Source organism: Monodelphis domestica, chromosome 1 (assembly GCF_027887165.1).
Source record: "Monodelphis domestica isolate mMonDom1 chromosome 1, mMonDom1.pri, whole genome shotgun sequence".
Lineage (NCBI taxonomy): Eukaryota > Metazoa > Chordata > Mammalia > Didelphimorphia > Didelphidae > Monodelphis > Monodelphis domestica.
Genome location: NC_077227.1, coordinates 408,229,688 through 408,244,297, shown reverse-complemented (window position 1 = coordinate 408,244,297; position 14,610 = coordinate 408,229,688). Strand labels below are relative to the sequence as shown.

Genomic DNA, 14,610 nt, shown 5'->3' with positions numbered 1-14,610 from the left:
TCTTAGTGTTGTGCTTAGGGCAAAATGAGGGCACTTAATTTTTTTTACTTTTTTTACAAAATTAAAAAAATTATTGATTAATTAATTTAGAATATTTTTTCATGGTTACATGATTCATATTCTTTCCCTCCCTTCTTCCTTCCCCCCTCCCAGAGCTGATGAGCAATTCCACAGGGTTTTACATGTATCATTGTTAATAACCTATTTCTATATCATTAATATTTGCAATAGAGTGATCATTCAAAGTCAACATCCCCAATCATATCCCCATCAAACCAATAGAGTGATCATTCAAAGTCAACATTCCCAATCATATTCCCATCGAACCATGTGATCAATCAATCATGTTTTTCTTCTGTGTTTCTACTTCCCACAGTTCTTTCTCTGGATGTGGATATGGAGGGCACTTAGAAAATACATGTTGATCAGTTGACTAGTAATGTTACTGTTGGTTGGCTCAGTGGATAGAGAGCTAAGCCTGAGGATGGGAGGTCCTGGGTTTGAATCTGACCTTCCTAATTGTGATTCTTTTTTTATAGTAATTTAAATTTTATTTCATCCATTTAGAACATTATTATTTGGTTACAAGAATCATATTCTTTCCCTTCCATCCCTCCACCTACCCTCGCTGTAGCCGACGCGTAATTCCACTGGGTATTACATGTGTCCTTGATCAGAACCTATTTCCATGTTGTTGATGTTTGCACTAGGATTATCATTTAGAGTCTACATCCTCAATCATATCCCCCTCGACCTATGCAATCAAGCAGTTGTTTTTCTTTGGTATTTCTACTCCCACAGGTTTTCCTCTGAATGTGGATAGTGTTCTTTCTCGTAAATTCCTCCAAGTTGTTCGGGATCACTGCATTGCCACTAATGGAAAAGTCCATTATATTCGATTGTACCACAGTGTATTGGTCTCTGTGTACAATGTTCTCCTGGTTCTGCTCCTTTCGCTCTGCATCAATTCTTGGAGGTCATTCTAGTTCCCATGGAATTCCTCCAGTTTATTATTCCTTTGAGCACAATAGTATTCCATCACCAACATATACCACAATTTGTTCAGCCATTCCCCAATTGAAGGACATCCCCTCATTTTCTAATTTTTTACCACCACAAAGAGCGCAGCTATGAATATTCTTGTACATGTATTTTTCCTTATTATCTCTTTGGGGTACAAAACCAGCTGGATGAAAGGGCAGGCAGTCTTTTAGTGCCCTTTGGGCATAGTTCCAAATTGTCCTCCAGAATCTTTGGATCAATTCACAACTCCACCAGCAATGAATTAATGTCCCAACTTTGCCACATCCCCTCCAGCATTCATTACTTTCCATAGCTGTCATGTTAGCCAATCTGCTAGTTGTGAGGTGATACCTCAGAGTTGTTTTGATTTGCATCTCTCTGATTATCAGAGATTTAGAATATGCACTTATTAATAGTTTTGATTTCTTCATCATAGAATTGCCTATTCATGTCCCTTGCCCATTTATCAATTGGAGAATGGCTTGATTTTTTTGTACAATTGATTTAGCTCTTTATAAATATGAGTAATTAGACCTTTGTCAGAGCTTTTTGTTATGAAGATTGTTTCCCAATTTGTTGTTCCCTTCTAATTTTGGTTGCATTGGTTGTTTGTACAAAAACCTTTTAATTTGATGCAATCAAAATTATTTATTTTACATTTTGTGATTTTTTTCTAACTCTTGCTTGTTTTTTTTTTTAATTTTAAACATTATTTTATTTGGTCATTTCCAAACATTATTCACTGGAAACAAAGATCATTTTCTTTTCCTCCCCTCCCCCCCTCCCACCACCTTTCCCTCTCCCATAGCCGACGCACGATTCCACTGGTTATCACATGTGTTCTTGACTCTCAAACCCATTTCCCTGTTGTTGGAATTTGCATTAGAGTGTTCATTTAGAGTCTCTCCTCAGTCATATCCCCTCCAACCCTATAGTCAAGCAGTTGCTTTTCATCGGTGTTTTTACTCCCACAGTTTATCCTCTGCTTGTGGATAGTATTTTTTAGATCCCTGCAGATTGTTCAGGGACATTGCATTGACACTAATGGAGAAGTCCATCACCTTCGATTGTACCACAATGTATCAGTCTCTGTGTACAATGTTTTCCTGATTCTGCTCCTTTCGCTCTGCATCACTTCCTGGAGGTTGTTCCAGTCTCCATGGAATTCCTCTACTTTATTATTCCTTTTAGCACAATAGTATTCCATCACCAACATATACCACAATTTGTTCAGCCATTCCCCAATTGATGGGCATCACCTCGTTTTCCATCTTGCTTGGTTTTAAAATCTTTCCTTTCCCAAAGATCTGACATGTATACTATTCTGTGTTCACCTAATTTACTTATAGTTTCCTTCTTTATGTTCAAGCCATTCACCCATTCTGAGTTTATCGTGGTGTAGGGTGTGAGATGTTGAACCGAACCTAATCTCTCCGATACTGTCTTCCAATTTTCCCAGCAATTTTTATCAAATAGTGGATTTTGGTCCCAAAATCTGGAATCTTTGGGCTTATCATAGACTGTCTTGCTGAGGTCACTTATCCCAAGTCTATTCCACTGATCCTCCTTTCTGTCTGTTAGCCAGTGCCATATTGTTTTGATGACCACTGCTTTATAGTATAGTTTGAGATCTGGAACTACAAGGCCACCTTCCTTCGCATTTTTTTTTCATTATTTCCCTGGATATCTTTGATCTTTTGTTCTTCCAAATGAACTTTGTTATGGTTTTTTCTAATTCAGTAAAAAAATTTTTTGGAAGTTCAATGGGTTTGGTACTAAATAAGTAAATAAATTTGGGTAGGATGGTCAATTTTTATTATGTTAGCTTGTCTTATCCATGAGCAGTTGAGGTTTTTCCAATTGTTTAGATCTAGTTTTAATTGTGTGGAAAGTGTTTTGTAGTTGTGTTCATATAGTTCCTGTGTTTGTCTCAGCAAATAGATTCCTAAGTATTTTATGTTGTCTAGGGTGATTTTTTTTTAAACTTTTAAACATTATTTTTATTTGGTCAATTTCAAACATTATTCATTGGATACAAAAATCATTTTTTTCCTCCCTCCCCTCCCGCCACCTCACCCATAGCCGATGCATGATTCCACTGGGTATCAAATGTGTCCTTGATTCGAACCCATTTCCATGTTGTTGGTATTTGCATTAGGGTGTTCACTTAGAGTCTCTCCTCAATCATAAACCCTCAACCCCTGTAATCAAGCAGTTGCTTTTCCTCAGTGTTTTTACTCCCACAGTTTGTCCTCTGCTTGTGGATAGTGTTTTTTCTCATAGATCCCTGCAGATTGTTCAGGGACATTGCATTGACGATTGTACCACAGTGTATATCAGTTTCTGTGTACAATGTTCTCCTGGTTCTGCTCTTTTCGCTCTGCATCACTTCTTGGACGTTATTCCAGTCCCCATGGAATTCCTCCATTTTGTTTGTTTATTATTCATTCATTCATTCATTTATTTATTTGTTTTTTAAAGCCCCCTTACCTTCCGCCTTGGAGTCAATACTGTGTATTGGCTCCAAGGCAGAAGAGTGGTAAGGGCTAGGCAATGGGGGTCAAGTGACTTGCCCAGGATCACACAGCTGGGAAGTGTCTGAGGTCCAATTTGAATCTAGGACCTCCCATCTCTAGGCCTGGCTCTCAATCCACTGAGCCACCCAGCTGCCCCCTCCTCCACTTTATTATTCCTTTGAGCACAATAGTATTCCATCACCATCATATACCACAATTTGTTCAGCCATTCCCCAACTGAAGGGCATTCCCTCATTTTCCAGTGTTTTGCTACCACAAAGAGCGCAGCTATGAATATACGTGTACAAACCTTTTTCCTTATTATCTCTTTGAGGTACAAACACAGATGGGTCAAAAGGTAGGCAGTCTTTTAGCGCCCTTTAGGCATAGTTCCAAATTGCCCTCCAGAATGGTTGGATCAATTCACAACTCCACCAGCAGTGCATTAATGTCCCAACTTTGCCACATCCCCTCCATCATTCATTACTTTACATAGCTGTCATGTTAGCCAGTCTAAGTGTGAGGTGATACCTCAGAGTTGTTTTGATTTGCATCTCTCTGATTATCAGAGATTTAGAACACTTTTTCATGTGCTTATTAATAGTTTTGATTTCTTTGGCTGAAGACTGCCTATTCATGTCCCTTGCCCATTTATCACTTGGAGAATGGCTTGATTTTTTTACAATTGATCTAACTCTTTGTAAATTTAAGTAATTAAACTTTTGTCAGAGGTTTTTGTTATGAAGATTGTTTCCCAATTTGTTGCTTCCCTTCAGATTTTAGTTACATTGTTTTTTTTGGTACAAAAACTTTTTAATTTGATGTAGTCAAAATTATTTATTTTATACTTTGTGACACTTTTTTTTAACATTGTTTTATTTGGTCATTTCCAAACATTATTCATTGGAAACAAAGATCATTTTCTTTTCTTCCCTCCCCCTAACCCCCCACCTCTCCCATAGCTGGCATGCGATTTCACTGGGTATCACATGTGTTCTTGATTCGAACCCATTTCCATGTTGTTGGTATCTGCATTAGAGTGTTCATTTAGAGTCTCTCCTCAGTCATATCCTCTCCACCCCTGCAGTCAAGCAGTTGCTTTTCATCGGTGTTTTTACTCCCACAGTTTATCCTCTGCTTGTGGATAGTGTTTTTTAGATCCTTGCAGATTGTTCAGGGACACTGCATTGACACCAATGGAGAAGTCCATTACCTTCGATTGTACCACAGTGTGTCAGTGTCTGTGTACAATGTTTTCCTGGTTCTGCTCCTTTCGCTCTGCATCACTTCCTGGAGGTTGTTCCAGTCTCCATGGAATTCCTCCACTTTATTATTCCTTTTAGCACAATAGTATTCCATCACCAACATATACCACAATTTGTTCAGCCATTTTCCAATTGAAGGGCATCCCCTCATTTTCCAATTTTTGGCCACCACAAAGAGTGCAGCTATGAATATTCTTGTACAAGTCTTTTTCCTTATTATCTCTTTGGGGTACAAACCTAGCAGTGCTATGGCTGGATCAAAGGGCAGACCTTCTTTTATCGCCCTTTGGGCATAGTTCCAAATTGTCCTCCAGAATGGTTTGATCAATTCACAACTCCACCAGCAATGAATTAATGTCCCTACTTTGCCACATCCCCTCCAGCATTCATTAGTCAAAATTATTTATTTTATATTTTGTGACTTTTTCTATGTCTTGCTTGGTTTTAAGGTCTTTCCCTTCCCAAAGGTGTGTCATGTATACTATTCTGTGTTCATATAATTTACTTATTGTTTTCTCCTTTACGTTCAAGTCGTTCACCCATTCTATCTTGGTATAGGTGTGAGGTGTTGATCCAAACCCAATCTCTCCCATACTGTCTTCCAATTTTCCCAGCAGATTTTATCAAATAGTGGATTTTTGTCTCAAAAGCTGGGGTCTTTGGGTTTGTCTTAGACTGTCTTGCTGAGGTCACTTACCCCAAGTTTATTCCACTGATCCTCCTTTCTGTCTCTTAGCCAGTACCAAATTGTTTTGATGACCACTGCTTTATAGTATAGTTTGATATCTGGGACTGCAAGGCCACCTTACTTTGTATTTTTTTTTCATTATTTCCCTGGATATCCTTGATCTTTTGTTCTTCCAAATGAACTTTGTTATGGTTTTTTCTAATTCAGTAAAAAAAAATTTTGGAAGTTCAATGGGTATGGCACTAAAGAGATAGATGAGTTTGGGTAGGATGGTCATTTTTATTATATTAGCTCATCCTACCCATGAGCAGTTAATGCTTTTCCAATTGCTCAGATCTAGTTTTAGTTCTGTGTAAAGTGTTTTGTAGTTGTGTTCATATAGTTCCTTTGTTTGTCTCAGCAGATAGATTCCTAAGTATTTTATATTGTCTAGGGTGATTTTGAATGGAATTTCTCTTTCCAATTTTTGCTGCTGAGATGTGTTGGAGATATATAGAAATGCTGATGACTTATGTGGGTTTATTTTGTATCCTACAACTTTGCTAAAGTTGTTGATTATTTAAACTAGCTGTTTAGTTGATTCTCTAGGATTCCGTAAGTCGACTATCATATCATCTGCAAAGAGTGATAGCTTGGTCTCCTCATTGCCATTTTTAATACCTTCAATTTCTTTTTTCTTCTCTAATTGCTACTGCTAGTGTTTCTAGTACAATGTTAAATAATAAAGGTGATAATGGGCATCCTTGTTTTCACTCCTGATCTTATTGGGAAGGCTTCTAGTTTATCCCCATTGCAGATGATGTATGCTGATAGTTTTAGATAGATACTGTTTATTATTTTTAGGAAGGACCCTTCTATTCCATTATTTTCTAGTGTTTCCAAAAGGAATGAGTGTTATATTTTGTCAAAGGCTTTTTCTGCATCTTTTGAGATAATCATGTGATTTTTGTTGGTTTGCTTATTGATGTGGCCAATTATGTGGATGGTTTTCCTAATATTGAACCATCCTTTCATTCCTGGTATAAATCCCACCTGATCATAGTGAATAACCCTCATGATCACTTGCTAGAGTCTTTTTCCTAGTATCCTGTTTTAAGATTTTTGCATCTATGTTCATTAAGGAGATTGGTCTATATTCTTCTTTCTCTGTTTTTGATGCCCCTGGCTTTGGAATAAGTACCATATTTGTGTTATAAAATGAATTTGGTAGAACTCCTTCTTTGCTTATTATGTCAAATAGTTTGTATAGTTTTGGGATTAGCTGTTCTTTGAATGTTTAATACAATTCACTTGTGAATCCATCAGGCCCTGGGGATATTTTCTTAGGGAGTTCTTTGATGACTTGTTCAATTTCTTTTTCTGATATGGGATTATTTAAGGATTCTATTTCTTCTTCTGTTAATCTAGGCAATTTATATTTTTGTAAATATTCATCAATATCACCTAGATTGGCATATTTATTGCCATATAATTGGGCAAAATAGTTTTTAATGATTGCCTTAATTTCCTCTTCATTAGAGGTGAGGTCTCCCTTTTCATCTATGATATTTCCTTCTTTCCTTCTTTTAAATTAGATTGCCCAGTACTTTGTCAATTTTTTTGTTTTTTTGAAATACCAGCTTCTAGTCTTATTTGTTAATTCAATAGTTCTATCACTTTTGATTTTATTAATTTCTCCCTTAATTTTTAGGATCTCTAATTTGGTTTTCTTCTGGGGGGTTTTAATTTGTTTGCTTTCAAGTTTTTTGATTTGCATATCCAATTCATTGACCTCTGCCCTCCCTAATTTTTTAATATATGAACTCAAGGATATAAATTTCCCCCGGAGTACTGCTTTGGCTGCATCCCATAGATTTTGAAAGGATGTCTCATCATTTCATTTTCTTCAATGAAATTATTAATTGTTTTTATGATTTGTTCTTTAACTGATTTTGTAGAATCGTATTATTTAATTTCCAGTTAATTTTTGAATTGGCTCTCCATGTACCCTTACCGATTATTATTTTTTATTGCATTATTATCTGAAAAGGTTGCATTTATTATTTCTGCCTTTCTGCATTTGTATGCCATGTTTTTATGTCTTAGTACATGGTCAATCTTTGTGAATGTACCATGTGCTGCTGAAAAGAAGGTGTATTTCCTTTTGTCCCTATTTATTTTTCTCCATATATCTATTAACTCTAATTTTTCTAAGATTTCATTCACATCTCTTACCTCTTTCTTACTTATTTTTTGATTTGATTTATCTAAATTTGATAGTGGTATGTTCAGGTCTCCCACTAGTATAGTTTTACTATCTATTTCCTCCTTCACCTCCACTAGTTTCTCCTTTAGAAATTTGAATGCTATGCCATTTGGTGCATACATGTTGAGCAGTGATATTTCCTCATTGTTTATAGTGTCTTTTATCAGGATCTAACTGTGTGATTCTTACCTCTTTCTACTTTGGACCTAATACTCAGTATTGAAATAAGACAGACGGTAAAGGCTTAAAAAAAGTGAACTATACATGAGAGTGAGGCAACTTGGGTTTTGAATCTCAGTTCTAATTCTTAACTACATGTATGCATATGGGCACATTTCTTATCCTTGCTAGGTAGTTTTCTCATCTGTTGCACTACCTACCTCACAGGGCTTATGCAGAAAGTACTTTGAAAATCTTAAAATAAGTGAGTTATCATTAGTATTTCCCATTGAAGATAGTTAAGAGCCTATGGGAGGGAAAACACAGAGAATTCTAAAGGTATTAAATTTAACTGACAGTGGTTTCATGAAGTAAAAAAATTGTCATGTTTTTGAATTGATGTGCAATAATATACTGAACCTGCATCTTAAGACTGCTTTCCTTTTTTTCCCTAGGATTTTAGCATCCTGAACTATATTGGATCAGTAGTCATTAAAATTTATCCCACACTGACCTGTCACCATGTCTAAGTTGAAGAGCTCAGAATCGGTCAGGGTAGTGGTACGATGTCGTCCTATGAATGGCAAAGAAAAAGCTGCTTCATATGATAAAGTGGTTGATGTGGATGTCAAGCTAGGGCAGGTGTCAGTCAAGAACCCCAGGGGAACATCTCATGAGATGCCCAAGACTTTTACCTTTGATGCTGTCTATGACTGGAATTCCAAGCAGTTTGAACTTTATGATGAGACTTTCAGACCTCTTGTAGACTCTGTCCTTCAGGGTTTCAATGGAACCATCTTTGCATATGGGCAAACAGGGACTGGGAAAACCTACACAATGGAAGGAGTTCGTGGTGATCCTGAGAAAAGAGGTGTAATACCTAACTCCTTTGATCATATCTTTACCCACATTTCTAGATCCCAGAATCAGCAGTACCTTGTCAGAGCTTCTTACCTAGAAATATACCAAGAAGAAATCCGAGATCTGCTGTCAAAAGATCAGACAAAAAGGCTTGAACTAAAAGAGAGGCCAGACACTGGTGTCTATGTGAAGGATCTATCCTCCTTTGTTACAAAGAGTGTCAAGGAAATAGAGCATGTCATGAATGTAGGAAATCAAAATCGTTCAGTTGGTGCTACCAATATGAATGAACACAGTTCTCGCTCTCATGCTATCTTTGTTATCACTATTGAGTGCAGCGAAGTAGGGCTTGATGGAGAAAATCATATCCGTGTGGGGAAGTTGAACCTAGTAGATCTTGCAGGCAGTGAACGCCAAGCCAAGACAGGAGCTCAAGGGGAAAGGTTGAAAGAAGCCACCAAGATTAACCTGTCCCTTTCAGCTTTGGGCAATGTCATATCTGCCCTTGTAGATGGCAAGAGCACTCATATTCCCTATCGGGACTCAAAACTTACCAGGCTCTTACAAGACTCCTTAGGTGGCAATGCTAAAACTGTGATGGTGGCCAATGTTGGGCCTGCCTCTTATAATGTGGAAGAAACCCTCACCACACTGAGATATGCCAACCGTGCCAAAAATATTAAGAATAAGCCAAGAGTTAATGAGGATCCTAAAGATGCCCTACTTCGAGAATTTCAAGAAGAGATTGCTCGGCTTAAGGCCCAGTTGGAAAAACGTTCTATTGGCAAAAGGAAAAAAAGGGAAAAACGCCAAGAAGGAGTTGGAGGCAGAGAGGAAGAAGAGGAAGAGGAAGAGGGAGAAGGTGAAGAAGGTGAGGATGAAGGTGAGGATAAGGATGACTACTGGAGGGAGCAGCAAGAGAAACTGGAGATTGAAAAGAAGGCCATTGTAGAGGATCACACCTTGGTAGCTGAAGACAAGATGAGATTATTAAAGGAGAAGGAGAAAAAGATGGAGGATCTGAGGAGGGAGAAAGATGCTGCAGAAATGCTGGGTGCCAAGATCAAGGTCTGGTACTGTCCCAAAGGACTTTTTCCATAGCTCTCTCTGTTTTATTAAGGCAAATATAGTTTGAATACATTATTCCCCGCTCTATTTCCCACTAAAACAGATGGAAGGCAGAAACTAATGTAATCTTTGAAGATTTTAGGAAGGAGAATATGGTTTAGAGGTTTAAAAACAAATTTGCTCTGTGACTTTGGGCAAGTCACTTAATCCCAGTTGCCCTACCCTTACCTAAGCTTTTCTGCCTTGGGACCACTACACAATATTGATTCTAAGATGGAAGGTAAGGGTTTAAAATTAAAATTAAAATTAAAAAAGAATAGATACCTAGTATTGATTCTAAGATAGGGTTTAAAAATTTTTTTTTGTTATTTTCAGAAAGAGTAGATGGCCTTGATTAAGGATGTAAATTCAGAAAATAATGCATATAAATGTATAGAAAGAGACTTGGGTACTAGTCCTGACTTTGCCACTAATTCACTTTTATTATTTTAGATATGTACGTAACAACTAACCAGGGCCTCTAATTCCTCACCTAGAAATAAGTTGAGATGGAACTATTTGGTCTTTAAGGTCACTTCCTCTAAATTTCTATGATTTAAAATTTTACATAAAAACCAGAATTTATAAAACAGCTAAATTAGGGGAGAGGATTATTAGCTTTACAAAGGGATTCTCCAAAGGATGTCTCTAGAAAGTGTTCTCTGCATTATAAATCTGATGTCATTTTAATAATTTTGATTTACACACAGTTTTTCTGCAACACAGCTGTTATTCAGAGCAAGGAGAACTTGTGATGATTTGTGATTGATGCTTCATTTACAGTTGTACAGGCAGATGGTGTGAGAGTTGTAAGCTGTTGTACATATAACACATATTCCTCTTAACTCTAAGTCACTGCCAGATTGATCCTGTAATTTAGTGAATAGGATGTGAAAGTCTGTCCTTCACCCTGCTGAGGTCACAATAATGGGACAAATTTTAAAAATGAAGACTAAAGAAAACATGGACTTGCAAAAAAAAAGAAAGGAAAAACAAATTCTAAAAAGCTTAAGATGATAGTGAACTTTTACTAAACAATTAAGTAATTGGCTATAATTAAAATATACATCTGGTACAATATATGAATCACCTAGGGTTCTTGGTTTTTGAGGCCCTCACACTGCGCATAGGTGGACAGTGATTCAAAGACACAGCAGGTAGTGAAGAAAGGAGTGCCTTCCCCAGCTGGCATTAAAGAAAAGGAAAAAAGCCCCAAACACCCGAGTCTTACATATATACCATGTCAGTAAATCAGCATCTCCCCCCTCCCCCATCCCTTATCACCAAAGTAAAGGATTGAGTCTGTACCTTTCTCCTACTTGTTGGAATGGTTGTCATGGGAAGAGAACTGAAGACATATTATTTTCCAAGCCACCATTCCTTGGGGCTGGTCCTTTACCTTGTGCTGCTTAGGAATGAGGACAAGGCATTAACCATGATAGATATACTTATCTGGGCATGTAGATTCCCAAATATTTTATGTTGTCTTGAGTTATTTAAAATGGAAGTTCTCTTTCTACCTCTTGCTGCTAGATTTTGTTGGTAATATATAGAAATGTTGATGACTTATGTGGGCTTATTTTGTATCCTATAACTTTGCTAAAGTTATTGTTCTCTAAGTATACCATCATATCATCTGTAAAGAGTGATAGTTTAGTTTCCTCGTTGTCCATTTTAATTCCTTCAATTTCTTTTTCTTCTCATTGTTGAGCTAGCATTTTTAAAATTGTATTTTTATTGTCATACAAAACACACTTCCATATTGGTCATTATTGTAAGAGCACACTCATATATAACCAAATCCCCAAAATAAAAACACAAATACACTGATTTGAAAGATGACTCCAACAGTTCTTTCTCTGGAGGTGGATAACATTCCCTGCAATAAGTCTTTCAGGATTGTCCCAGATCATTGCATTGCTGAGAGTAGTCAACTTTTCACAGATAATCATTGTATGATAATGCTGTTATTGTGTACAATATTCTCCTGGTTCTGCTTATTTTACTTTGCATCAGTTTCTGCAGATCTTTCCAGCTTTTTCCGAAGTCATCTTTGTTATCATTTCTTGTAGCACAAGAGTATTCCATCACCAACAGTACCACATTTTGTCCAGCCATTCCCCAATTGATGATGGACATCCCCTCAATTTCCAATTTTTTGCCAGTACAAAAAGAGCTGCTATAAATATTTTTGTACAAGCAGGTCCTTTCCCATTTTTAATTATCTCTTTGAGATATAGACCCAGTAGTGGTATTATAGGCTCAAAGGGTATGCACAGTTTTATAGCCCCTTGGGCTTAGTTATGAAATTGTCCTCCAGAATGGTTGACTCAGTCCACAACTCCACCAACAATTAAGCTAGCATTTCTAGTACAATATTAATAATAGTGGTGGTAAAGAGCATCCTTGCTTCACATCTGATCTTATTGGAAAGACTTCTAACTTATCCCCATTGCAGATGATACTTGATGGTTTTATATAGATACTACTTTATCATTTTAAGGAAAGGCCCACATAAATAGATATACTGGTAATATAAGAGCAAGTACCACATATCAGCTAACTTTTGTATCTACCTTTGTGTTAGGTTTTCTGTATAGATGATACTTGATAAACAATTATTGAATTGAATTGAAGAGATTTCAATGATATATATGAGAAGACTAATTGTAGGACTAATTCTGCCTTGTCTCTATTTCCCTTTCAGGCCATGGAAAGTAAGCTACTTGTTGGAGGAAAAAATATAGTTGACCATACCAATGAACAACAAAAAATACTTGAGCAAAAACGACAGGAAATTGCAGAGCAAGTAATTACAAATTTGGGGTGTTTGGGGGAGAGAAGTAATTTTAAAGATATGTTTCTTGGGTTGAAGCATATAGAAAATATCTCTTCTATTGAATTCTTCCAGAGGAAATTAAAATTAGAAGTTTATCTGATCTGTTTGTTACAAAGGTTTTCTTTTTCTTTTCCAGTAGGGAGAGGTGGGAGGAAAATCCTTCCCCTCTCCCATTTAGCCTGACTTGCTTTCTGGAGATTTAAATCAAGAGGTGTAAGATGTATGTTCTTATATTTTTCATCAGAATCATATGAGTAAGACCATTTATAGAGTAAAACTGGTCCTTTTTGTGATATTTCCTAGAAACGTCGGGAACGTGAAATTCAACAACAGATGGAAAGTCGGGATGAAGAAACACTGGAGCTGAAGGAGACTTATAGCTCTTTGCAACAAGAAGTGGACATCAAGACCAAGAAACTCAAAAAGGTAGAGAGAAAGCTAAAGGGGAAGCCAGATGGCTCAGTGGATAGAGTGCCAGGCCTAGAGTCAGGAGCACCTGTGTTTAAATGTGGCCTCAGACATTTCCCAGCTGTGATCCTGGGCAAGTCATTTAACCATAATTACCTAGCCCTTTCCACTCTTCTGTCTTGAAACTGATACTTAGTATCAATTCTAAGAAGGAAGGATACAAAAAAAGAAAAACTATTTTCAAAGAATGGGAGAATTATTTCTTTTTACTTTTGTTTGTCTTTTTGGTTCTAGTTGTTTTCTAAGCTCCAGGCTGTAAAGGCAGAAATACATGACCTTCAAGAAGAACATATCAAAGAGCGGCAGGAGCTGGAACAAACTCAAAATGAGCTCACCAGAGAATTGAAACTCAAGTAAGTTTGTCAGACCACAAGAGACCCCAAATTACATGAAGGGAGTTTGACAAGTGGACTATGTTGAAAAGAGGATTGAGTTTTCAGTCAGAAAAACCTGAGTTTGAAACTTGGCTCATCTACTTATCTAGTTGGATCCTCATCCAGGTCATGCCCAATAATGGTGGTTGTCCAGCTCTATTCTGGGCCCTCTTCCCTTCAACTTCTATACCACTTCACTAGTGATTGTTTCAGCTCTCTTCAATTTAATGATCATTTCTTTGCTGATGATTCTCATGTATATCTATCCATTCCAACTTCTTTGCTGACCTCCAGTCTTAAACCTTCAATAGCCTTTCAAACACCTTGAATTTCAAACTGGATGTCCATCAGATATCTTAAAGTCAACATGAACAAAAACAAACGTGTTATCTTTCCCCTTAAGTCCTCTCCCTTCTAAATTCTATTACTATATAAGATATCTCAGGTTCCCCAGACTCATAAAGCCTAGGTTATCCTCATCTCATTACCATCTTTGACCTCCGCTGCCCTTCCCCCTTGTCATATCCAGTCATTTGCCAAGGCCTTTTGATTTCACCTTTGTAACATTCTCTCTACTATAACCACTTCTGCCCTCTAATATTGCCACTACTGGGTACAGGATTTTATCACCTCATGCCCAGAATATTGCAGTCTGCTGTGGTATGAGTTTCCTTGTGCTACAAGTCTTTCCCCATTCCTATCCATCCTTGATTCATAGCTACTAAAGTGATTTTCCTAAATTGCTGGTCTAACTATGCTACTCCCTCTACCCAATAAACTCCAATGGCTCCTGTTATCTCTGGGATCAGATATATAATACTCTTTTGGCCTCTGTTCAAAGTCTTCATAACCTAACTCTTTTTTACCTTTTCAGTCTATGTATACCTAACACTCACCTATGTATCTTTGATCCAGTGACATTGTCCTCCTTGCTCTTATGTGAACAAGATACTCCATCTCCAATTTCCAGGCATTTTCTCTGGCTGGGCTCCTCTTCCCTCCCCAATACCTGTAATGTTCTCCCTTCTCATCTCCATCTCCTGGCTTCCCTACTTTTAAAGTCTC

General features: G+C 37.2%; 1 protein-coding gene across 4 annotated transcripts in view; it reads left to right on the top strand.

The window, feature by feature from the left end:
* The window catches only part of KIF3B (kinesin family member 3B), a 61,513-nt gene that overhangs the window by 24,064 nt on the left and 22,839 nt on the right, over window positions 1–14,610 (top strand). For all 4 annotated transcript variants that reach the window (XM_056811956.1, XM_056811954.1, XM_003339575.4 and 1 more), the window contains exons 2-5: window positions 8,352–9,825; window positions 12,572–12,673; window positions 13,007–13,129; window positions 13,406–13,524. In XM_056811956.1, the coding sequence (XP_056667934.1) occupies window positions 8,419–9,825; window positions 12,572–12,673; window positions 13,007–13,129; window positions 13,406–13,524 (1,751 nt within the window). In that variant the 5' untranslated portion in view covers window positions 8,352–8,418. The remainder of the gene's footprint in view (window positions 1–8,351; window positions 9,826–12,571; window positions 12,674–13,006; window positions 13,130–13,405; window positions 13,525–14,610) is intronic.